The sequence below is a fragment of the Carettochelys insculpta genome, chromosome 2 (genome assembly GCF_033958435.1).
Source record: "Carettochelys insculpta isolate YL-2023 chromosome 2, ASM3395843v1, whole genome shotgun sequence".
In the NCBI taxonomy this organism is placed as follows: domain Eukaryota; kingdom Metazoa; phylum Chordata; order Testudines; family Carettochelyidae; genus Carettochelys; species Carettochelys insculpta.
This window is the reverse complement of record NC_134138.1, coordinates 25431106-25457471: the sequence shown is the minus strand read 5'-3', so window position 1 is coordinate 25457471 and position 26366 is coordinate 25431106. Positions and strand designations below refer to the sequence as shown.

Genomic DNA, 26366 nt, shown 5'->3' with positions numbered 1-26366 from the left:
GAGGCATGCAAATGAAGGAAACTGAAAATGCAAATTAGGTACAGATTTACATATCTGGCAGCACATTTGCATATTCTTCTTCCAAAAGAGCTTCTTTTGAAAGAAGAAAAGCAGTGTAGACGCAGTTCTTTCAAAAGTAACCCCATCTTTGAAAAAAATAGGAAGAAAGATTCTTTTGAAGATGGGGATTACTTTCGAAAGAGCAGCGTCTACATTGCTTTTCTTCTTTCAGAAGAAGCTCTTTCAAAAGCATATGCAAATCAGGTGTCAGATATGTAAATCTGACACCTTATTTGCATTTTCAATTTCCTTCATTTCCATGCCTCTTTCGAAAGAGGAATGCTAGTGTAGATGTAGACTGTAAAGTGTTAGTCTTACTGAGCTGCATGGGGCTGTGAATGTATGTTGTCAATGAAAGGGTGAGCAAGACTAACTCAGATCTGCAGTCACAGATAAGGAGGCCAAACATTCAGACTAACAAATTTACTAGCTCATGAGCTTTGGTGGGTAAAACCCACTTCCTCAGATGAATGGAACAGAAAACAGAATCCAGGGTTTCTATAGCAGGGAGTGGGAGAAGGAAGGGGAAAAAAGAGTCACCTGTCACTAGTAGGACTAGCAAGTGATTTACGTGCCACTAGTATGTCCACTCCATTCACCTGAGGAAGTGGGCATACTAGTGAGTCTGGGCCCCTGTTGGTTATGTTTTCCTGACCACTTTCCTTGACCTGCCATAGGTACTGTTCTGGGGTGTTCGCGAACTGAAGAAGGTGCAGCTGCTGTCTGTGGACCGCCCTCAGGCTCTCATAGAATGTGCAGGAAAAGGAATTAAATCATCCGTCATCCAGAGCTTCAAGAACAATCCCAACTTCAGCGTTCTAGCAGACAGGTTTGAAGTGGTATGTGCAGTGCTCTGCTGCTCTCCCTGATGGTCTTCCCTTCACTCCATCGAAGGTGCAAGCTACAGCATCAGCAGAACAAACAGCCTCCGTGGGCTGCTAGGCAAGGTGGGAGGGGGCTTGCTCCACACTCCTGGAAGGGGCAGGCCAAGGCCAGAAGGGGCGGAGCCAAGGGCAGTCAGCCCTCATCGCTGCCCAGAGAATGGCACGTGCCCCAACCCCTGGCCATTAGCACTGCCGGAGTGCTCTGCACAGTGCTTCAGCGGTCATTTAAAGGGCCCAAGTAATACCAGCAGTAGCAGTGCCTGGAGTCCAAGACCCCTTTGAATCACCCAGCCCCAGAACTGTCCACTTTCCCCCCTCCCCACCTGCCCCATTGGTGGGCTTGTATAACACTGGGGTTTTTTTGTTTTTGTTTTTGGGGTTTTTTTTGGTTTGGTTTTTTTTTTTATATATCTTTTTAAGCCCTTTTGTGCTGCTGCCAGACTGAGCAATTCAATGGATGGCTTGGTTATGTCTGAAATTATCAGTCAGTCACAGAGGTCATGGATTTTATTGATTTTTTTCATGACCTCTGTGACTGTCAGCCTTGGGCTGTGGGACTTCGGCTGTCAGCTTCTCCTGTGGTGGAGATTAGCTTTCTATGAATTCTTGTTTATTGCCTGAGCTGTCTGTGACTTTTACTAAAAATGACCCTGATAAAATCTTAACCTTAGCTGTGACCCAAGAGCTTTGAACCTTTAACCTCTAGGTTGTTGACTGGAACTTGGCCCTAATCAGTCGTGCTTTGAAGCTTCCTGGCTGTCCATTGGCATGTGCAGAATGAACTGGTGCTTTCAATTCAGGGCTCAGTAGGTGAAGATTTGCCCTACGTGGTAACATCAATGTAGACAAGTCTATTTAAGTTTTTATAAGGCATGATGGAATTTAAGTAATAATATCAAAGTACCAGTGATACCTTTAATTTTTATAGCACTTTACACATTCAAATTGATATTCAGAGTTTACCTAATTAAGCCTCACAGTATCTCTGTAAATGTTCCTTTACTACAACTGAGACAGTTAAGTGAATGTACTTTGGTCCAGCTGCTGACAGAGGTGGAAGTAGAACTCATAAACTCTTGACTCCCAACACGACCAAGATTCCATTAGACTCTGTGACTTTCCCTGATAAATTTTTAGCCTCCTCCAGGCTGCTCCTCCAGCCAGGTTGCTTTTCCAGGTAGGACTGGCAGGGTGATAAGGACAGACCTATACTACTCATACTATTTCTGTTTGCTGGATAAAGAACCTCAGGTGTCAGGAAGCTCAATCCAGAACTTCAGGGCACTTTTCTGGACACTAATGAGGCAAACAAATCTCTTGTGCTGTTGTTCTTCCTTTTCTTCCAGGAACTGCCTGAGAATGAGCTTTTGCACCCACCACTCACTATCTGTGTGGTTGACTGGAGAGCTTTTGGTCGTAGCACTCTTGTGGGAACACACACCATCAATTGCCTTAAGCAATATTTGTATAAACCCAAGGAGCTTCCTGCACCACCAACAAAAGTGGATGATATGGAAACTGACAAAGGTAAATGCACAACATAACTGTTATCCCCCAGATGAAAAGATATGGTGATGTTTGTTAAAGCAGTAGATGATAACAGTTTACTGCAGTGGGAAGAACCACATGCTTAAGGGATCTGCTGGTTTGGAGCTGGAGGCCTTAGCACCTTGCAGGATCAAGCCCTATGTGCAGAAAGGCCAAAGCGTCACCAGGCCCTGATCAAGGTGAGGGGCCCCCTGCTCTGTGCCTCCCAGAAGGTGCAGGCCCTTGGGTAGAAGTGCGGGAGATGGGGCAACCAGCCTTCGGTGCCGCCAGGACTCCGGCATACCTGCCAGCCATCAGCGCTGCTCAGAGCACAGCAAGTGGTGTTTCAACAGTGATTTAAAGAGCCCAGGTGTCTAGTGGCAACCAGGAGCTCTGCGCCCTTTTGTCTTGCTGGGCTTTGAGGCATTTGTCCCCTTTGCCTCCTCCCTCTGTAGACGGGCCTGCTTGTGTGATTTTTTGAGAGCGAGCATCATTCATATTTTCTTGAGAACCAATATGAGGAATTTTTTTTGCATAATCTTACCAACTTGCTATGTTTCTAAAATTTTAGCTTCTCCAGAGTCACCCCAGCTGCCTGTGTCACCCCAACCTCAACCATATTCAGTGGATCACATTTACATTGATGTGGAGCAGGGTGGAGATGCATTTGCAATGCAAGAACCAGTTCCAGCAAAATCTTCTGCCGAAGCAGCTAGACCTGCTTCTTCACTGCCACCTGCACCTAAACCTACGTCCTCATCCTCAGAACCAGCAAAAGATGGAAAACAGAAGGTGAACACAGCTGAATCATCAGCAGTTATTGTTATGGTTGTGGGTAGGAACCCTGGTTATAGGCCAGGACCCCGTGATGCTAGGTGCTTTACAAATAGAGAACATAAAAGTCCCAGTGCCTAAAAGGTTTCAGTTGAAGTATAAGACAATAGACAACAGGCACATACAGATAGATGTGGATTAATAATGAAATAATTAGACAATACTGATCAGCAAGACTAGCAGAATATATTCTAGTTCATGTACAGCTGATCAGAAGAACATTTCTAGACTGCAGAAACATTTTTCTGACCACCTCTATAAACTATCACTTTTTGGGTGGGGAACTAATCTTTCTTTCTTTCTTTCTTTCTTTCTTTCTTTCACAAAAATAAAGTGGAGGGATAAAATCGTGTGCTATTGTGCTTCATTTCAGTTCCACTTTTTGGAGTGGGAAAAGTAGTCATTTCTTACCAGTAGCACCTGGATGCACTGGTAGTTAGACTTTGCTAATGTTCTTCATAGTTGGAAGGACAAGGAAAGGCAATGATGTCTCATTTCCACACATACACACTCTTGTGTGTCTGTCATCTGTAACAATATTATATTTTCCTCACTGTTGAACCAATAAATTGTAATGTACTCATTCACCTACACCACCCGTTATTGTACCGCTGAGTCTAATACCAATTACCATTGCTGCCATTCTGTGTAGCTGCACTGCTAAATATGTGCCAGCTGCATGTGGCAACTCTTTATTAGTATGAAAAGCTGAATGCACAAATGAACAGGGTCCAGACATTATTCACGTGAGTAATCCCATTGATGTGAGTAGGCCTACTTGCATAAGTGGTTGGTTTGTGGGGTCAGGCTCTTTTTCTATTTGAAGGGCAAGATAACTGAATTTTCAATGGCTATTCAGAATCCTAAATGTCTCCAACCTCAAGTGTTGATAATATTGAAAGTTCTGACTTTATCTTCAGATGCAATGATAATGGAAGAACCAAGAGTGCCAGGAAATCTGTATTATTTCAAATAAAATAATGCTTCTTTCCAAGGTAGAGCATACCTTTAAATAGCTTGCTTTTGTTGTGATGCTCCAAATATTGTAAGTATGATATTTGATATCTACAGAAGGTATCACAGAAAATGTGCTAACAACATGATGGTCACAATAGATTCTCTAGTGGGTTTCAAAGGCAGACACAAAATAAGGTGGTTCTTGCAGAGTAAAATCCACTCCATCTACATCTGTTCCCCTTAATAGCCACACTGGTTTTTAATAGCTGTCATAATCCTAGAGTTCAACAGCATTTCCTTATACCGTGCTAGGACTCAAAAAAATCCATCTGGCGATCCACAAAAAGGAAAAAAAGAACAATAGCCGATGAATCTGCTGAAAATGTTATTGATTGGTGGTCAAAGTATTACACTTCTATGGATAAAATGAAAAAGGTAAGGGCCCCAAAAGCCTTATACTTGAATGCTAGATCAATGCAAGCCAGATCTAGACAAAATGGCTTCCTACTTAATGTGACTTTTATATTTATGATCATTCTGTTTTTATTTTGAAAGGCAAAAGCAATCTATCCCAGTGAAGGGAAACCAGACAACAGTGAGTAAAATATTTGAATATGTCTTATTTTTACTTAGTATAATGTTTTACTTCTGTGCTAATTCAAGAACATTTTAAGGCTTATCTAAACTCAGTGAAAAATCGACACTGCCATGGTCAATCTTCCAGAGTTCAATCTAGTGCATCTGATAGGGACAGGCTAAGTCAAACTCAGAGAGCGCAAATCAAGATACACAACACCAGCTATGTAATTAAAGTAATTGGAGTTGTGTGTCTTAATTTGACCTTCTCTGCTAGTGTAGACCTGCCCAGAGCCTGTTCATATTGAATGCCTGTTATTCCTAGAGTTGTGAAAGGGACAGTGTTCAGATTTTAATCTACATCTGAATTAGACTGGGTAGGTTACAAGCTGAGATACAAAACTGGGTTGAGGACTGGGTTTAATGGTGTTCAAATTGCATGAGCAATTGTCTGCAAATTTCAGCCTCAGAATAATGGAAATCTTACAATGTTAGATGTTCTAAAAAGATTACCACCATAATGGTCTGCATCTGTATTACATCCAAAATATGAACCATAGGAATGCATTCGGTTTCAGGAATTTGAATTTGAAAATTAAATCCGCAATGATAGGCATCACCAGAGCAGCTAATTTTTGTGTCAGACTCCATCAACTCAAGAATTTTCAGAAGAACCTGGAGGGACTGGACAAGAATAGATCATTACCCTCATGGAAAAGAATCTTCTATTGCTTTGCATATCTTTATAATAGTGAACCATGTCTTTATCAAATCATTTTCCTAGCACTGCAATTTAAGTAAGCCAAGAAAGAAAGTGAATATTTCTACCACCTGTGTAGACTTATGCTTCACAATAAAACAGCTGTCTCTTCCCATCTTAAGGTGGCTACATTTTATTAGTAGTGGAAAATGAATATTTGTACCACCTGTGTACACTTATGTTTCACAATAAAACAGCTGGCTCTTCCCATCCCTAAAGTTGCTATATTTTATTAGCAGTGGAAATGATTTTTAGTTTGCCAAGCATTTTGCAATCATTCTAGATGAAAGGTACTACATAATTGTTAGTCATTATCATTTGGAATGTGACAGCTGGCCAAAATTTAAATGAGCAAAGCATCAGTGCTTTTCAGAGCTATCAGTCAAAATTCTAATTAAGCATGGATCATACCTAGCCACCCAAAACACCATAAAAGGTTCTGATGCCATATCCATGTTCAGAGATATTGTTTACTGAACGTAGGTCTACACAGCAAAGCTATTTTGAAATAGCAGCTGTTAGCGTCTACACAATGCAGCCACTATTTTGAAATAATTTCAGTTTGGTTGCTTTATTCTGAAATTGGTAAACCTTGTTCTACAAGGAATAGCACCTATTCAAAATAGCTATTTTGAAATAGGTGCTGGTGAGACAGGGGCTATGTCTACACTTAGTAATCTGTTGACAGAAGTTACTGGTAGAAGAGATCTGACAAAGCTTCTGTTGATGGATCATGTCCACACACAAAAGTGGATCAAAAGAGCAGAATGCCCAGCTGGTCTCGCAACAGAATGGCCAAAAAGGGCTGCCAAGTGAACGGAAGCCTGGTCTGTAAGCAGAGGGCCCCACAGAACATCTACATGGCTTTTTTGTTGACAGAAACTGTCAACAAAGGCATTCTGCACAAAGGCATTCTTCCTCATCCTGGAGAGGCAGAATGCCATCAGCCAAAGTACTGAGTTTTGTTGACGAACTGTCAACAAAACACATTTTTTGTGTAGACACTCCACAGGTTTTGTCGACAAAAGCCCAGTTTTGTTGACAAAAATCTCTCATGTAAACATAGTCAGGGAACAGAGTCTATTTTGAAATAAGCCGTAGTGTGCCCAATGGCTCTGTTTCAAAATAGGCACTGTGTGGGTAGACGCTGTATTTTGAAAGAGCTAATTGCTATTTCAAAATGCATTCTTATGTGTGGAGAGTTACTTCAAAATAAACTATTCCAGAATAGCTTATTTCAGAATAAGGCTGCTGTGTAGACATGCCCTGGCACCCTAACATAGGTAGAATTCTGCCATCCACAAACTTTACTGGCGATAGTTATGCCAGGGTTTTCCATTATTTTTGACCAGGCTGGTGACCTGTGCACTGAAAAAGTCTCTCCAAACTTTTGGAGGAGTTATGTTTAATATCATTGCCTAAATACTATGGTGATTGGCAGCCTATTGCTGGGGGAGGAGGGGAGAGAGAGGCCTTGTCTACACTAGCCAAAAACTTCGAAATGGCCATGCAAATGGCCATTTTGAAGTTTACTAATGAAACGCTGAAATACATATTCAGCGCCTCATTAGCATGTGGGTGGCCGCAGCACTTCGAAATTGATGTGGCTTGCCGCCGCACGGCTCGTCCAGATGGGGCTCCTTTTCGAAAGGACCCCAGCTACTTCAAAGTCCCCTCATTCCCATCTGCTCATAGGAATAAGGGGACTTCGAAGTAGCCAGGTTCCTTTCAAAAAGGAGACCCGTCTGGACGAGCTGTGCGGCGGCGAGCTGCGTCAATTTCAAAGTGCCGCGGCCGCCCGTGTGCTAATGAGGCACTGAATATGTATTTCAGCGTTTCATTAGTAAACTTCAAAATGGCCATTTGCATGGCCATTTTGAAGTTTTTGGCTAGTGTAGACGTAGCCAGAGAGAGAGAAAATTGATATTTATATCAGAGATAGATGAATTAATTTAATAAAATTAAAAAGACCGATCCAAACACTAAGCCTGGATAATTTTCTGAAGGTCTGTATAAATAGTTAGATCTAGCAAGCTCCTACTGCCTTTGCTGATATCTGTCAAAATCAGTGGAGGAGTGTCAACCAGGGTAGGCAATTTCTGCACAGCGATTGGTCTTCTCACACTTCATGGCTTTCCTAAAGTAGAGGCACACTGGCATGCATTTCTGGTGCTTTTAACCTGAGGAAGGCCTAGAACATATGAGATCAACAGGTAGTAGGCATCTCGGCAATGGCATTCCATCTTGGGAGGACCTCACCTTAAATTCTTCACAACATTTGGAGAGGTAGTAGGACCTGAAAGAGAAAGAATTGTGCGTGTGCGCAGGCCCACGTGCATGTGTATGTGTGTGTGTGAAAGAAGTGGGTAGGGAATGGAATGAGACTAGATGTCACCAGGTTCAGGGAAAGGGATAAACTAGACAGCTGACTGTAGTCACTGGTAGAGAGGATCCAGCTGTGTCTACGTTTGGCAAAGTAAGTTGACTGCAGATACTCACTTCTAGCTATGGCAATTGCATAGCTACAATCAACATATCTGCGCTGGGCTTACTTGGCCATCTCTGATGAACAAGGTGAATGGGAGGGTTTCTCCCATCAAGTTCCCTTAGTCCTTATGTCTTATGAGGAGTACAGGGGTCGACTGAGACCCCTGAGAGGTTGATTTTTGTGCATCCATACCAGACATGCAAAATTGAACCCTGGAAGATTGACCCTTAGTGAGTCGATATTCTGGGCTAGTGTCGACATAGCCGGAGTTTTAAAAAAATGGTGTGTCAGGTAGGGATGAGATGTAGGAAAGGGACCTCTGACTGGGTTGATAGGAGGAAGTGCATGAGAAATATGGAGAGTGGAGTAAGACCCCTCAAGGGGCATGTTAAGGAATTATCTAAACCATTAGAAGTTTATCCATCTCTGCAGCTGCTTTAAACCAAAATGATGTCCTGTCATCTCTGTAGCTAAGCAGACATCCGGCCATATAGCATTAGCCATTGAAGAGGAATCAGGCAAAAAGAAGCGGAAAAAGTTGTTCAAAGAGGAAAAAAAGGAAGAAGACCCAAGTCTAGCAACTTTGAAGGTAAAAAATGCTTTGGTGTTATAAGTCAGGTTATTTGGGATGAGCAAAATTCACTGCTGGGCAGAAGGTTAGCCCTAGGGTGACCATATTTACCATGGCCACACACGGGATGGGGGTTGTGCTCCCCCTCTCCCTTCCCCGAGCATCAGGGAAGGGGAAAGTTGGCTGATGGCTCCCTCTATTGTGGAGAGCACGTACCAACGCACAGTACATGCTCTCCAGCAGTCAGCTGCACCTGTGCAGAAAATACGGGACAATTAGTCCCTTTTACAAATAAGTCGGGACAGGACCATCCTGCCAAAAACGGGATGGGTGGTCACCCTAGTTAGCCCTAAGTGAGACTTGCACAGAGGTTAGTTCTTGTGCTGCCTCTCTGCTTGGGGGTGAATTTCACCTTTACAGCATATACTATAAATATTAAAATGACATTCCCTTTTCCTTTCCCTTTGTTCTCCCATTGCACCTCAGCTAAAGTTAATCACATACCTGAGTATGCTTTATCGTCGTGCCAAGGTTCACTTAACACATTCCCTTAATCACCTGACTGTTTAAGCCTAAAATATCTTTATACTGATGAAAGCAGACATGTGGATATTAGAGTAGCAGATGACAAGGTATTTCAGAAATGCTAGGTTGTATAAAAATGGAATAGAAACTAATGCTGAGTGGATCCAACACAATGATAATAGATCTTCACTGGGAATATGAGTTAGATGCTGGTATCTGTATCTTATCAAAGGTGGAACAACAATAGAGGGTCCTTCCTGGTGACTGTACCTTGACTCGATGGAAGGCTTGTGTGTGCCAATGGATATATTAACTTCTTATACCCAAGCTGGACAGGTTAAAGGGCAGGGATCAGATGCAGAGCAGTCCACTGGTCCTCCAGATTGAGGGTTGAGAGACAGACCAACAACCTATGCTAACAGGAGAGTTAAATTACAGAAGCAAGGTAGCCTATTCTAGCAGTCAGCATCATAGACAGGGATGGTGGAGCCTTGTGTATGCCCCAAGAACAAGTGTCATGGGAATGACTCAGATCCAGAAATCAAAGAAAAAGTCTGACACTGTGTGGCTGGGTCCCTGGAGGCTGAGTAGCCTAGTGGCTATGTCGCTGAGTAGGTGAGTGGAAGAAGGTGGTGGGGTGAAAGCTGACCCCTTGTCCCCTTGTGTTCCTGGCCCAGGAACACTATTCAAGTCCTTAGGTTTGGGGTGTGGCCCCAAAAATTCAGATTCCCCTTAGTTAAGGTTTCTCCAGAGGTTCCCGCTTTTTTTTTACTCCCAGAGGGTCAGGGGTCAGGGCTTACTTGCTCCGATAGATGTTCAGACAGGCTCTGGTTCATGCCCTCAGACTGATGAACCAAGCTCTTGGTTCCTCACTAGTCAGCCCCAAACTGAGACAGGCTCCAGGCCTGGCATTGGTTGCTGGTTATGCAGGGTGGGGCAAGCTGGGCCCAGAGGTTTCCTTTATCCCGACAGGGCTAAGCCTCCTGTCTCCACTCCCTCACACATGGAAAATGCTTAGAGACAAGTGAAGGGAGGGAAAATATTTGGGCTGTTTAGAGAGGAGCTGAATAAAAAGGGACTTGAAACCAGTATACAAATCACTGAGGTGAATGGAAAGATCTCCATCTGAAAAACAAATTTAGGTAGCCATTTTTCCTTTTGTTAGTTTCGATTTCACATAGGCCCACACTGTAAGAGCTAGAGATGGGAAAGACCTTTTTAGGTGATCCAATCTCACTACCTATCTAGGCAAAATTGTTCCCCACAGCACCTTTTCTTACCCATCTTGCCTTCGGGTTCTTATGCATTAATACGTTGCTGCAGGATTGGGTTTCTACTCCAGTGCAAATTTGTTAAAAGTTACTGGTGGGTAGTGGGATATTCCATTCACCAACAGGTTTTACAAGCACTCAATTTTATAAAACCTAAGCCAGAGCGGAGTCTCAAGTCACCCATTAATGCAACAGTTCCTGGGTTCCCCTTGATGTGTCTTGTGAAATAAGCATAATCCCATTTTTTCACAGATCTATGAAGGAGACTTGGAGAGTGAATTTAATAACTTTGAAGACTGGGTGAAAACCTTTGACCTTTTCAGAGGCAAAGCCACTGATGAAGATCACAGTGTCTATGAGGACAGAATAGTAGGAAAATTTAAGGTGAGCTTAAATGCTTATTGGCTACATAGTAATTTAGGGAAATGCAGGTTTCAGTGACATTCCAGGTGTGCAGAAAACAAGTTTCAATTACGCTGGCTGTCAGCTATTGACAGCCTTAATTATTCTATTAGATACAAAGCCACAACTTGTTACATATGAGGACTGCTGTTTATTGTTCCTGTTACCTGACTGACAGAGGTAGTTTCCAACCCACAATGTTTATTGTCTTTTTAAATCAGGACATTCATTGAAAACTACAAAGGTGAATTAAATCACAGATTTATAGTAATTAGAACCAGAAGTGATCTATTGCATTATGCAGCCCAGCCTCTGCTCATGCAAGTTCATTTTAGTATAAAGTCTGTTACATTAATCTGTCTAGTTCAAATTTCCACAATCTAATACAATTTATGATATGGAAATATACAAATGTCTGCAAAGCACAATTAATACAATAGTTGTGTGATCTAAAAATGATTTATTTTATACTTCAGAGAAATTAGTGCCTTAAAGGAACCTGATGGTTCTTCCATCTCTATGTGGCAAATCTCCATTAAAAATGACTTGCTAATTGTTTTTAGATAATAATGGTTATTCAAGTAAGATGAGTTAATAGTGTGGCATGTGTTTGGGCTGAAGTTGTTACTGCCTAGCTAAGGGTCAGTCATGTTCTCACTCACAGTGTTGTAAATGGAGTTCCATTTAAATCAATGAGATTACTCCTAATTTACACAAGTGTGATTCAGAACAAAATGGTGACCCTTAAAATATTGGTGCCTGGGAGATGGGAAATAGTCACAATTGTTGCATTCATTTATGTTGTGACTAGGCACTTGCAGATATTTCTGGGAATGTGTTGACAAGAATAAGTACAGTTATTGAAAGGAAACGCTTTGGAAGCTTAAGAAAGCAGAACAGTATTATTTTCAGAAACATGGTTTAGCGCGCTTTTTACCCTTGGTGCCAAATGTGGGTATGCACACATGCGTATGTGCCTACACAGAGTGCGTTCATGAAGATATGTCTGCATACCAGGACTTTTAGACTGTGGTGTTTGTTTTTTCCAGGGAAATAAAACATTGTATATCCACAGGGCTCTTTCTGCATATACAAAAGTCTTGAAGATTCCACCTCGATAGATGGAGGGCAGCCTAATATTCTGCAAGGGATCCCGCCGAATAACTCAGTCCAAGTTCTGGTTAGGGTGTATATCGTGAGAGTAAGTGCATGGCTTCCATTTCTACCTTGAAATAATGGAGGCTTTTTGTCAAATTAGTTTTTCTTTAGTTTGTACATAGTGTAGTTTTCGAAAAGCCTCCTCTGTATGTTGAAATTCAATAATCTGCAACTCATAAGTATTTCTCATTGTAAACAAAAATGCAAATTGATTAGAGAAGAGGAACTCTAGGGGCTATTTTGGAAGGATCAGAGCGAGAGAGAGGAACGAAAAAGTTCAGAAAGCATTCAGGAAGAAAGAACGGGAGAATATACCTTTAAGAGAAATCAGAGTGGTAGGAGTGTGAATGGTGAACCTGAAAGAACAAGTCATAGAAATTTAGGAAGGTCAAATATTGAGGGACCATGGTTAGATATGGCTAAATGAGAGCAGACAGGCAGTCAGCAATGAGTTATGTATTAGTGACAAAATAAAAGAGAAGAAGAAAAGAAAATCAGTTTATGTATAGTAGACCACCCTGGGGTTAAGAAGGGAAATTAAAGTAAAAAAGACAAAGAGGAGAAGTGAAAGGAGACCATTTTTTTCCTGCGGTTAAATACTTTCAGATCACATCCCTCAAAAACAATGATCCTGTCAATGAAGTTATGACTTATACCATTTGAGGATCTGGTCTCTTATTTTGGTGAAACTCCCTGGAATCCCTCATAAATTTTGGACTTCAAAACCTCCAGAAAGTTGGCTTTTCCTTTGGCACTTTCTCTTCTTCTCATCTCATGCATTCCATTCTGATCGGTATTTGTGGCCGTGACTGTTTTATCTGCTCACTTCAGCTCTGCACTTCGGTCCTAAACAATCACCAGTCAATCCTTCCCCAGTGATTTGACTTTGACTTAAATCCTGGTACTCCAAGTAGAACATAGGTCATCTACAAGTCTCCTCCACTTTACTCTCTCTCAGGACAAATCTTTTAGCTGACTCCAGGAGTACCTCAGTTGTTGTCCTTCAGTCTCAGTAAATTGTCTCCACATTGTCTGAGGTCTTCCCCTTTTGTGTTTTCCTTGAGGGTTCCATGTGAGAGCTTGATGGACTATGCTGGATGATGGTTTTCTGAGATTGTGGCCTAACCATCCTCACTTTCTTCTCTTGATTTGAATATCAAGTGGTTCTTGTCTTGCTCTGTTCCAAAGCTCCTCATTTGTGACCAAGTCTTGCCATTTAATGCAAAGGATGCACCACAGGCATCTGTTTATGAATGTCTGTAACTTGTGATTTGAAGGCTTTTTAGTATGCCAGATCTTGCATCCATACAAAAAAACACTCTTAAAATTTCTGTTGAAGATCCACACTTTCATCTTTGAAGATATTAATTAACTCCATATGGGACAAAGAGTCTTGAATGCAGCTGTTGCTTTCCCTATCCTGGCACTGATATCCTTGTCTATTCCTCCGTCTCTGACCATAATACTCCCCTAGTAGGTGAATAGCTGCATATCTACCAGGTCATCCCATCCCAGTGTGATCGTCGTGTTGTTGGACTGGTTGATCCTCATTGTCTTGGTCTTTCCCTTGTTAATGCTCAGTCCAGCCATTAAGGCAGTTTTTCTAGTGTTGTGAATGTTTCATGCTTTCATCCTGGTGTGAAAGGAGAGTGACATCATCAGAAAAATCAATGTCCTCTAGCTGTTTGAAAAGTGTCCACTGAATGCCTCATTGATGGCCATCTGTTGTCCTGTTCATAATTCAGTCTTTTGTGATCAAGAACAGGAAAGGTGACAATAGGCTCCCTTGTCACACTCCTGACAGTATGCTGAAGGATTCTGTCAGGACACTACTTTGAACGGCTTGGCATGTTGAGGGTTCATACAATGAATGGACCAGTCTAATGCGTTTGAATGGGATGCCACACTGTTACAGTAGTTTCCACAGAGTGTCTCTATCAATGTTGTCAAAGGCTTTTTCAAATTCTATGAAGATTATGTACGGGGGGGCGGGGGGGAGTTCCACTCAAGTGGCTGTTCTATGATCGCTCTGAGAGTTGCTATTTGGTTTTAATAGGCAAGACTAGCTTAGCGTTTGTGTTTCCAGAACAGCCCGTGCATCTGTCGATAATCAGCTCTATTAGAAAACAACCTCATTTAATTATTACCTTTAATGAAACATTTGGATATTGATGAAACAATCTTGTCTTCTTACCAGGCGTATAATCTTAGCCCAGCTGATCCAGAGGGCACCTCAGATCCCTATATTGTGCTCAGACTAGGCAATACTGAAATTAAAGACCAGGCCAATTACATTCCCAAACAACTAAATCCAGTTTTTGGGAGGTGAGTGATAGCTTTATGTAAATGTTCATGGTGATTTCTGCCTTAGATTTTGCTGCTGCTCTGTCTGCTTGTTTTGAAAAGCGAGTGCATCTATTTTACAATGATATGTCTGTGTTTGGATGTTTTGTAATTAAACTTGTAAGAATTAGTGTCACTTTGCATGATTACAATGATTCAATTTTTATGCTAGTCAAACTCAGCTTGAAATTTAATCTGCAGAAGGCTTCTTACTGCACAAGAAAGGAAGCAGCAAACAATCTCATCATCTCAGATTAATGAGATGATTAGTTAGGCTTAAAGTGACATGGATACAGCCAGGACCAGTTAAAATTAATTTCCAAGTTTTTTGGTGGTGGTGGTGTTTTGAAATCTGAATATAACTATAAAGCAACCTCAGACTTTTAGGACCAAACTAGAGCCCAGTTTTAAAGGTAGCCTTTGTTTCCAGGCTAGTCGATTTTTGGGTGCCTTTCTTTAAACACAGAGGGCTAGAGTTTCAGAAGCGCTCAGCGCTAGATTTTCAAGTGCTCCACACCCATAGTTGGGGACAGATTTGAAAATCAACCCACTATGGTCTACTTTGCAGGAGTCTTAGCACCAATAGCTCCTAGTGACTTCCTCTGGTATCTGAAAGTCTCTTGGCTTCCAAGGTGTCTAAAACTGGGCTTCCAAAATCTAAGCAGGCAAAAGGAGAGAACACTTCTGAAAATATAGGTTAGAATTTTTTCCAGATATAAAATGTTACATTTTTTCACTTGCTACATGTGTTTACTGTACTAAATATGGTAAAGTATTCCTTAATTATTGATGCCTTAGTGATATTTACATGAGAAACCAAATATATCCAGGCAGATAGGTGAATAATAATATATTCACAGCTAACATAAAACAGCTGAACAGTAAGTATGTGGGGGGCTTGTACATCATATGGGCAGATCCTTAGCTAGCAGTCAGAGGAGTTGTGACTATTTTGCACCAGCTGAGGATCTGCCCCTGCATGTGTCAGTATAGGTAAGTTTTATAACCCATGATTTTCCACAGTGAATTCTTTGTTGCACGAGAATCCACTTTTCCTTACATGGATACAGGATGCCTCTAGTAATAATCAGGATGGAGTTATTTAAAATATAGCATTGCGATCAGGATTTGGAGATTTTGGAATGAACCAGAAAAAGTTCAAATGATCAGTTTAGTTTGTAATCACAGTTTATCTGATCTTAGCTACTTTTCTTTGGTCTGGAAATTGGGCAAGAAATTGACTGGAAACAAACTCTCTCCTCAGAGCTTTAGTACTTCCTGTTTGAGGTACACCACAAGACTACAAACCATTCAGAAAAAACATACAGCTTCATAATCTTACTAGGAACTGATTAGGGAAGGCACTATCTCCTTTCATTCTGCACGTTTTTAGTATGTTCTGGTGTTCAGTAGAAATATCAATACTTAATAGAAGAAACTGTTCACCTCTGCAGGCATACTGGACACTTGTGACATTTGCTATATCTCTTCTGACTTTTATTTTTAGCTTTCAAATGATTTGTCTGACAAAATCTTATCAATTTGTCCCTTAGATCATTTGAAATTCAGGCTACTTTCCCTAAGGAAACTGTGCTGTCCGTGCTGATCTATGACCACGACATGGTTGGAGCAGATGATCTCATTGGAGAAACAAAAATTGATTTGGAAAATCGTTTCTATAGCAGGCACCGGGCTACCTGTGGTCTACAAAGTCAGTATGAAAAGTAAGATCCTCTTCGGACACTTGGATTGTGCATACACAAGAAATGAGTGGCCTGCAGAGACACTTCTTGATGAAAACTGATCTACTCAAATATTGTGCTTTTTTCAGCCTTTGGGATGTTTAGATTTTGTTAACCAGAATTGTTGTGTCACAAGGCTTGGAAGTAAAAAGTACTTTTAAAAGTAGCAGCCTTACTTGCTCACAACTAGTTCCAGCTGGCAAACTGTCTATTTTTAAGCATCTTTGACAGTGGCTCCAACAGCTGCTGTGGGCTTCCAGGCAAGGTAGTAGGGGGGGCCCTGCTCTGCCTCTGAGAAGGGGCAGAGCCAAAAATGGTAGGGGTGGGACCAAAAGCAGTCTTCTCCCTGTGCTTCCTGGACTGTGGGTACTGGCTTCCCCCTACTACCTCACAGCTGTGTGCAGCTGGCACAGCGCTGCCATGGCATTTCAGAGGGGCCTAGAGCTCCAGCTACCACTGCTACTTTGGCAGTGGCCAGAGTTCTGGGGTCCTTTGAAACCCTGGGCCTGGAGCAACTGCCCTCTTTGTCATTCCCCAGTTCCCCACTGTTGGCCTGATCTTTGATGAATGTAAGTTGGAGATTTTACTGACTCAAAGGATAAATAAGAATCTGAGTCTGGCTGTGCAATAGTGATAAGTCAGAATTCTGCTCTCAGTTATGCTTGTGAAAGTCCAACTGCCTTGAAGCCACTGGAATTTTTCCAGATTTTCACAAACGTTAAAGATAATAGCATTTGGCTGTAAATTCTGAAGATGGCAGGTCGTAAAGGTGAGTCACACTGGAGTATCGGTCAGAGAGCGACTTGTATTTCCTGGTCCCAGTCAGTTGATCTGACCCAGGGTTTAAAGTATAACATCCCTGTCCTATGAGTAGGGGCTTGGTGGGGTGATGTGCCCTACAAAAATGTGATTTCTAAGTGTACTAAAGTGCTGTGCATTAATGGGTCTATGTAGACCTTACTGGTGCACTTTATAATCTAGTGCTGTTTTAAACAGGACCATGTTAAAGTGCACTGGAGACCCTTTAGTGTGTAGCAGCAGCAGAGGTGACCAGTGTGGGAACTGCAGGGGATACACCAGTAAAGTGCCCATGTCACACCCCCTCCCTGCACCTGCTCCACCCGTGTCCTACCCCTTCCTTGCCCCTGCTCCACCCATGCCCTGCCCCTTCCTTGCCCCTGCTCCGCATCTGACCACTGCTTCCTGCAGAAATGCTCCACCGCTTCTGGCGGGCGTGGAAGCAGTTCCCCTCCTTCCTCTGGAGCAGCAGTGCCTAAGAGTAGCGTTTTCAGGATGCACGGCTGTAGGGGAGGGGCAGGACAGCCCCCGTACTCATTGGAAGCAGTGCAGCACTCACGGTGTGTGCAGGGGAATGATGCAGGAGTGCACGTGCCTCCCCCTTGCAACTCCCACACACCAGCTATAACCAGCAGTGTCTACCCATAAATGCTGGATCTAGGTGCAGTGGGGGGTGCGCCTGACTTGACGTGATTTCCATCAGATACTGGATTTACAGTTTGGTTCAGTGGCTCTCAGCAGCCCTGGGTACCAGTTAATGCACGCCAGCATTTGTATGACTGAGAAACCACACCCCTGTGGACTCCATTAGCCCACTGTGTAGGAAAGCCAAGATTTTCCGTGACTCCAGCGATTGCCATCACATCATGTGTGATCCCAAATAGATTAGTTTCTAGTTTCAGCCAGGTGAAAAAAGATCTTCACTGGCTTTGATGTGGTCTGTAGCTGTCCTTAACAAACTGGCCTCTGTAAGTGTCAGTCCTTCCCCATATCCATTCCACTGTGAATTTTGCCTTTTTCCCCGCCTTACATGGATAAGAAGTGTGAAATATTTGGGTTGCTAAAACATGACTGATCATAGTTGCAACTTGAGTAATTAATTTTAATGGATTCACACCAGCTGAGGATCTAGCCCTAGATGTGCCTGACTGCAGTACTTCAATTGATATGCTAAAATGGTGTGTGTGGTGGGGGGGTTGGAGGGGTAATTTTAAACTGCATAGTAAAATAGTAAGCCGAGTTCTTAACATTTTACCTTTTTATTGTAACTTTACTCCCATAGACCATCTTTTCTGTTGCCTCTAAAAGTTCCCCTCCACCCCCAATAAGCAGAAATGCCTCAGTTCTCACTCTGATTTCAGCTGATTGTTATTTTAGCAGGCACATTTAACAGTACTCAGAATTTGTTGTTTTGTTTTTGAAATGGAGTTTCAAATCCCGAGTCTGAAATACAAGTCAGTTAACTAATCAGAATAAACTGGAACGTTGCTTGGCTGCATAAATTCCATGACCTCTAAAAACTGGTGTGTGGGGAGGTTGATCCTCTGCAGTGCACAACTGTGTCGACTCCATTTCAGTCAATTGAATTACAATAGGGAAAAAACCAATGTCACGGAATAGGGGCTCAAACCCTAGAACAAATCATTGTGGCAAGCCAAGCATTTCCATATACCTGTAGAGATATAGGACCAAATTTTGTAAAAGCATCTAAGTCCCATTTTCAGAAGTTACTTAGGCACTTGGGAGTGAAAGGTACATCACACTTTCAGTTGCAAATATAAATTCCAGCTCCAGAAGACATACCTGCACTAGCGTTGATCAAGCTAGCATACTAAAAATACCCATCTCCATGGTGGCGTAATTAAGGGGAGGGACTATTTCCTGAGTACATGCCTAGCAGCTTGGGCAGGATTGTATTCGGAGCCCCTAGCCTTCCCTGCCACTCACTCCAGTGTGGCTACTCTTCTGGTTTTAGCATGGTTGCTCGGTCAAAGTGAGCACTGATCTATCTCTGTAAGCTGGGCATGATGCTTCCACATCAAAAAAGTAGACATAATCTAAGGCCAGGTCTACACTTGACCTTAAAGTCGATCGTAGATACACAGTTCCAGCTACAACAATTGCACAGCTGGAATCGAAATATCTACAATCAACTTATCTGGTTGTCCTCACTGAGGGCAGTTGACAGGAGAAACTCTCCTGTCAACCTCCCTTACTCCTTGCAAGCCTGAGGAGTACAAGGATTGACTGTCGACCCCCAATAGTTCAATTTCACATGTCCCTACTAAGTGGAATGATCAAGGTGTAGCATTGGCCAGCTCCAAGAGGAGTCCTGCCCTGACTTTGTTAGCCAAACAGATGGTGTTTGTGATGTCAGACCCTGATAGTGAGAGTATACGATGTGGGGATCATTGGGTGGTATGGATTTAAGGGACTAGGTAGAAGAAGCAGAATACACGTCCAGCTCTGGCTTCATTTCACATGTGTAAAATTAGTTCTGCTCTCTTTCATCCATCAGACTAAGGCTCCTTTACAGTAAATCTATCTTCCGTGATGTCTGACCCTCGGGTGAGAGCTCTTAAATAGTTACTGCCTCTAACTGAACAGAAAATTTTCTCCATTCCTTTCTTCTCTTTGTCCTCTCATTGCAGAAAAGGGTACAATGCCTGGCGAGATGCTGTTAAGCCAACTGAGATCCTTAACAAGCTATGCAAGGACAACAAACTGAATGGGCCCTACAAGCGACCCAGGGAGATACAAATAGGAACCAAAGTATTCACTGGGAAGACAATCTTTAATGAAGACGAGAATGGTAATTAGACCATTTATTATTAGTTAGTCTGTTACAGTAGACCCGAAAGGTCCCGCCTCTCACAGGGGTCTATTGTTGTAGGCACTGGACAAGCAGACAGCAAGAGACAATCGCTGCCCTGAGTAGCTTACCATCTAAACAGACAAAGTCAGACAAAGAATGGGAAGGGAAATAGGAGCACAGAATTGAAGGGACTTGTGCAAGGTCACTCAGCTGCTCAACAATCGATTCATGAACGGGACCCAGGTCTCCTAATTCCAAGTGCAGTGCGTTATCCACTAGGCCATGCTGCCTCTCCTAACTGTTACTTTTCTTGTTTATTTTTAATTATTACCATTAGCATCACTTGTTCAACAAGTGCATTGGTAGAAATCCTGCAGTCTGTAGTCCTACTGAGCGTAGGGGTCCATGAGTCCAAAAGGCTTTGCAAGAAGCTGTTGCATCCACTGGAGGAAGAGTGAAGCACCAAACAGAGAAGAGGAACAGAGCCAGCACATGGTTAGCTGTGTAGATGTGAGGGGTGTAGGGCAGCACAGAGCCACCAGTGGCTAGGTTGTGTATTGTAGGGAACAAGATGGCAAGAGGATAACATGCATTAGGGAGCCCAAGGGAGGGAAGCAGTGCTTTCCACTCTCATCAGTGTCCAGTCTATTTTCAGCATACTTCTTTGTCTAAGTTCATCTACCGTGGCCTTGTTTCCTCTGCAGGGAAGCAGACCAAGAACAACAGGGAGGATAGGGCTCAGCATGCTTCACTCTAAGGATAGGGTCAAATGATGGCTCTTCCTGCAAGGATGCATTAGGTAGGAGAGTGCTAGATGAATAAATGACTCCAGAGGGGCCTTGGCAGAGCAGGGCTAGACATGAACCTCTGCCCACCAAGAGGTACATGATAGCAGAAGTGATTGCAATAGCAGGCTTCCAGCATCCTTGCCCTAGTGCCAGTGGAGCTGGTAAGCTTTTCAGTGTCACTGGGAAACTGCAGGTTAGTCCTCCTTTCCCCTGCTCAGGACAACACTGCCCAGGACAAAGCGTAATTTTGCCCATGTATACCACTGGCCTCTCTCTGCTCCCTTCACTTGAATTTGGCACTCAGGGATCTTCACTGTTGCCACCACTAGGTAAAAATAAGATTAATGCTCAATGCCTCACACTTATTCACTGACGCTTCCTGGCAGCTGGAAGAAGTGCCAAATCCCCTGTACTTATATTGGATGCATTTTTTTTTAAAAAGACTCAATTATTTAGAAGAAGAATGCAAGCTCGCAAATCTTTTCCATTGCACTGTTAAATACAGCACTGAAATAGGTCCCTGCAATTTTGTAAAAATGCCTGGTATTTTGTAATTAGTTTCCTTCTCAGCACTGAACTTTCAGTTATTCCTGTGGGTGCTCTTTTGCAAAGGAATAAATGTGTTTTATTGCATCTGTGTTCTTACCTGGGATGCATTAAACACTGCTCTAAACTAGAACAGGTTTTTAACATGTGTCATTTATAACTGGCAGACCATATTGATCACAGGCTTAATATGCAAATTCTGCATTGATTGTTCTTTTTTTAAATTGCTCTCTCCTATAGAAGAGCCAGTTGAATCCTATGAAGAACTTGCCCTAAAAGTTTTACGTTCCTGGGATGAAATCCCAGGGGTTGGATGTAAGCTGGTTCCAGAACACATTGAGACCCGGCCTCTCTATCACAAGGATAAACCAGGCATGGAACAGGTAGATAAGCCTACAGTGAAAGCACAGAGCATGGAAGAGGTTTTTCATTGTTGTCTCAGTTACGGTATCAGAGCTAAGAGGGAAATCTCACAAGTTCTCCTGTTTCCGTTATAGTTTGCACAAAATAATAAGTGCTCAAAACTGTCATCTGTGCATATGTACTGTGAGGCACCTAAATTCATATTTAGACACCTAAGCAAGAGTGGTCTGGTTTAAGTTCAAATTTTCATACTTTCAAATGTTGGGGTTTCTTGTAAATTTAATGTTAATGCTGTATTTCACTGAATTTTAATGAGTATTGCTTCTCCTCTCCCAGTTCTTATAAGAGTTCTTGTAAGCATGCTCTCAGTTTTAACTTCACCACAACAATTTCGTTTTCCAGGAATCTAATCAAGAATCCCTTCGCTCATATCTGAAAATAACTACTTAGGAATTTGACTGCAGTAAAGCACATAAGCACATACTTAAGTCTCACTGACTTCATGAAGACACAATGAAGCCACTGGAATTTGAGTATCTGTTAAAATGAATATCTATATAAATACATGCATGTATTTCATTTGGAGAATATAATTAAGTCTTCAATAAATGTGCTGGTTCCTCTCCAAACTGTCTATGTAGAGGAATCGGAATTGCTCAACAGGTGTGTCTGGATAATACTTATTGTTATAGTGTGAACAGGTGATGTAGATCCCTCTTTAGCTCAGGTAGGACTTCCACTTCGGGAACTTGGAGTTTACCTTCATTACTTTGGAGTTCTGCTAGTCTGTAGCACAATGATAGTGATGAAAATTCCGATAGTTACTGATTTTTTATAAGGTAATGTTATTTGTGAGGGCCAATCTGAAAACGAGCTCGCACTCTGAGTTCCATTCAATTAAAGATCGAAATAATTATTCTACCCTCCCAAATCTCTAAAGTTGGCCTGGACATCTCCTAAGAATAGGGTCTCTTGCAAACACCTCTCTTGTAGTCATGTATCACCATGTCCTGCACTACTAGGAATCAACGAATAAAAACCATTGAAAACGTTTAACTTCTGAACATATCGAAATCCTACAGCAGGATCAAGTTTGAGATTGGCTACAGACATAGAAATATGGTTCTGGTTTAGCTCTCCGATAAACATCTTTCCCCCTATATAAACACCTGTAATAAAATAAGTAGAAACAGAAGTGAAGCAGTATCTGCCTGGAGGTTACCGCACTTGTCCACAGCCAATAGCAGTAGGAGTTACAGGACAACCACAAGACTGGGGGCTAGTGCAACCCAGTTCTTATGCAGGTTAGAGCACACAGTGCAGAATGGGAGCAGACAGAAATGATGCACCAGGTTCTAACACAGATGAATAACATTGCTGTAGGGAGGGGAGGTCCAAAGAACCAAACATAAAATCTGAAAATACAGTCTTTTCACCCAGTGGCTGAAATACTGATTCTTCATGAGATCATATACCACTGATATAGTTTCTGTACATGAAAAAAACCATAGAGCAGCCAGCTTCCTAATACTGTAATGACCTGGATGGTATTTTTAGAAGAAAATTTGATTGTGAAGCATTTTGAATTTAGCACTAAATTTTTAGTGCTATTTAAAATTCTCACTCAAGAAGGGTGATGATATTGCTTGTTTCTTTCCTTAAAGGGTCGCGTGCAGATGTGGGTGGACATGTTTCCCAAAGATATGCCTCCACCAGGACCACCTGTTGATATTTCACCAAGGAAACCCAAAGGGTAATTCAGGATGGCTTGCTTTTGTGCTGCCCACATACTCACATTAGCTTGCAAAAATAATCTTTCAAAGGGCTTGTCTACAGCTCCCCAGTGCCAGGGATGGGGCGGGGGAAAGGGGGACTTTCAGTATGCTCTGAACAGTTGTGTGGCAACTACCCCATGTGCATTCTGCTAGCATGTGCTGAAAGGTGTCTAGGTCATGTTAACATGGCATCATTTCAAACAGGACTACATTGGCATGAGTTATGTACCATTTGGTACCTAGCAGAGTCTGTATCAGGCAAGTCTGGTACAACGTTTCAGCACATGCTGCAGTTCATAGCTTTATAGTCTGTAGTACAAAGCCAAATAAATAAGACCCAATGTCCAATGAGAAATATAGCTGCAAAATATTATTCAAGCTCAGAAACAATGCCATAGATTCATAGATTTTAAAGGCAGAAAGGAGCACTATGGTCACCTAGTCTGAGCTGCTGCACAACACAGGGCTTAGAACATTACCCATAATTTCTGCATCAAACAAGTACTTCTGTTTGACCTATACCATATCTTTTATAAAGGCATCCGATTTTGATTTAAAGATTTCATGTGATTCATCCAGTGCTAAAAAGACTGGAGTACAAGAGACAACTACAATAAGTCAGAGTTTTCATCCTTCCACAGTACTCTAACCAATTTAGTCTCCATGTCTCTTTAGCTCTCTCACATAATGTACTTGACCATTGGTCAAAATCTTTCATCTCATATTATTGTACCTGAGGTATTTTTGCTATTTTGGGCAAGAATGAGATCAAGAAGCACAAAAGGCAGGCTGCAGAGAGAGAGATCTGTTTGGAATATTAATCATCTCTGTTACTTCAGGCAGACAGATCTCCTACTCTGACATTGCACCAAACAAGTTAATCTAGCAGTGAGTGTTTGATAGATAACAACCAATGACTAGGAGAATTCATGGTTCATCCCAAATTATCTGAAATAAGATACTTTAATAAGGTCTTTGTCAGGTAATCTTTTTGTCTGAGACAGTTTCACAAAAGCATTGTAAGCATTATTTATGTTTCAACAAAAGATTCTATAAAATATTATGCTCCTACCTATACCTAATTAGGTAAGGTCCATACACTGACAAAAAGGACACAGTCTAATAAGAGCTTTCTTTATATTAGGATTTTACATGAAGCTTATAATCAGCTGTGAATTTTTGAAATGAGAAAGATTTGCACCTAATATTCGCAAGAACAAAATGTTCCTGTCATGCTACAGTCTACATGAACACATGTCAGCATTGCTGAACTGTGAATCCTTGGAGGGGTTTTGATTTCTGCAAGAGATCTTGACTTTGGAAGATGCTTTATGCGTTGGGTGACCATCCATCCCATATTGGGCAGGACAGTCCAGTATTTGAGATGCCAAAAGGCATCCTGACTTATTTTTTCAAAGGGATGAATTGTCCAGTGTTTGGCTCCTCCCTCCCCGCCCCCGACCTTTTCTGCCAGCAGCTGCGCAGGGACAGGAAGTGCTGGCAGCTTTCACTTCCCCAGGACTCTTCAGGAGTGCTGGCAGCTGCCACTTCCCCAGGCTCCTGGGGAGCACCGGTGGCCACCAGCTCCTTCCCGGTCCCTGGGGCTTTATGGAGCTGAGAGGAGCTGCCCCTCCTCCCCATATCACCCTGTCCCAAGGGACAGGGAGACATGGGCACCCTATTTATGTCAATTAGCCTGAAGAAGTGTGTACCAAAGTGGTACAAGACAAACATCTAGAGATGCATGTTTCTAGGATCTCTACCACCAGTAGTATACATGTTTACTCAGAATGAAATGAGTGGGGAGAAAGTCATTCCCTTTCTTGAATAGTGCTACAGAATGTCTCTCCTATAAATTACATTTACCCATGCTCCCCAAAGGTGGCTCTGAACAGCATTCTTTCTCTTTTTTTCATGCTCTAGACAACACTGCATATCATATACTGTCAATAACAGCAAAGTCTCTGACAAGGAAACCACCTGTCTGTCTGAATCATTTTTGCTCTCATTAACAAGTTGCTCAGTACTTGTGGCTGGTCAGATGATGTTGCTCAGTCCACTCCAGCCCTGTTTCACTGCAGTATTTTTGTGATCAGAATTAAAAGAGAACATATATTAATAACCAGGAAGGAATTTTCCACTGTGCTGAGGCTGACAGTGCCACCTGTTGTCACTCTCCAATCTCATGAGCTAAGAGAACAGCCCTTAATTCTGTCATGCCATGAGACCCTCCAAGAGACTCAAGGGCCGTGTCTACACTAGCCCCAAACTTCGAAATGGCGCACAAATGGCCATTTCGAAGTTTACTAATGAAGCGCTGAAATGCATATTCAGCACTTCGTTAGCACGCGGGCGGCCGCAGCACTTCGAAATTGACGTGCCTCGCCGCTGTGCGGCTCGTCCCGACGGGGCTCCTTTTCAAAAGGACCGCGCCTACTTCGAAGTCCCCTTATTCCTATGAGCAGATGTGAATAAGGGGACTTCGAAGTAGGCAGGGTCCTTTTGAAAAGGAGCCCCGTCGGGACAAGCCGCACAGCAGCGAGGTGCGTCAATTTCGAAGTGCCGCGGCCACCCGCGTGCTAATGAAGCGCTGAATATGCATTTCAGCACTTCATTAGTAAACTTCGAAATGGCCGTTTCCGTGGCCATTTCAAAGTTTGGGGCTAGTGTAGACACAGCCAAGGAGTCCGATACTGATCCCATTCAAACCACTTTTACATCAACGTAACACTCTTTGGCTATGTCTGCACTAGAGGGTTTTGTCAACAACTGCCATTTTGTCAACAAAACTAGGGAGCATCCAGACTCGCAAGGTGTTCTGTTGACAGTAAATCAACCGATGCAGCACTTTTGTCAACAGTCTTATCTCCCTTCTTAAGAGGCATAACAACTCTGTCGAAAGAGATCTGTCAACAAAAAGCCAGTATGGATGTTCTGGGAGAGCCCTCTGTTGACAGAGCACTGAGCAGCCCCGTCTGCTGTGCTTCCAGTTGGCTGTTTTGTCGAGAGAGGGGCCAGACAGTCCAGCTTGTCTCTGACAAGTGGCTTACTCTTGGAATCCACTTGGCAGTTTGGCCACGATCTGTCAACCAAAGTTTTGTCAGAAGATTTCTTCGGACAAAAACTTCTGTCAACAAATCGCTGTAATCTAGACATAGCCGTATGTTAAGTCACTGCTGATTC

The 26366-nt window shown here is 42.5% G+C and overlaps 1 protein-coding gene across 1 annotated transcript in view; it reads left to right on the top strand.

The window, feature by feature from the left end:
* FER1L6 (fer-1 like family member 6) overlaps positions 1 to 26366 on the top strand; it is a 97889-nt gene that overhangs the window by 57364 nt on the left and 14159 nt on the right. Inside the window, 14 exon segments of the mRNA XM_074985620.1 lie at positions 738 to 899; positions 2291 to 2471; positions 2807 to 2812; positions 3043 to 3263; positions 4575 to 4697; positions 4818 to 4857; positions 8557 to 8675; positions 10706 to 10837; positions 11931 to 12056; positions 14211 to 14338; positions 15910 to 16080; positions 19548 to 19708; positions 21286 to 21428; positions 23073 to 23161. Coding sequence (XP_074841721.1) covers positions 738 to 899; positions 2291 to 2471; positions 2807 to 2812; positions 3043 to 3263; positions 4575 to 4697; positions 4818 to 4857; positions 8557 to 8675; positions 10706 to 10837; positions 11931 to 12056; positions 14211 to 14338; positions 15910 to 16080; positions 19548 to 19708; positions 21286 to 21428; positions 23073 to 23161 — 1802 coding nt within the window.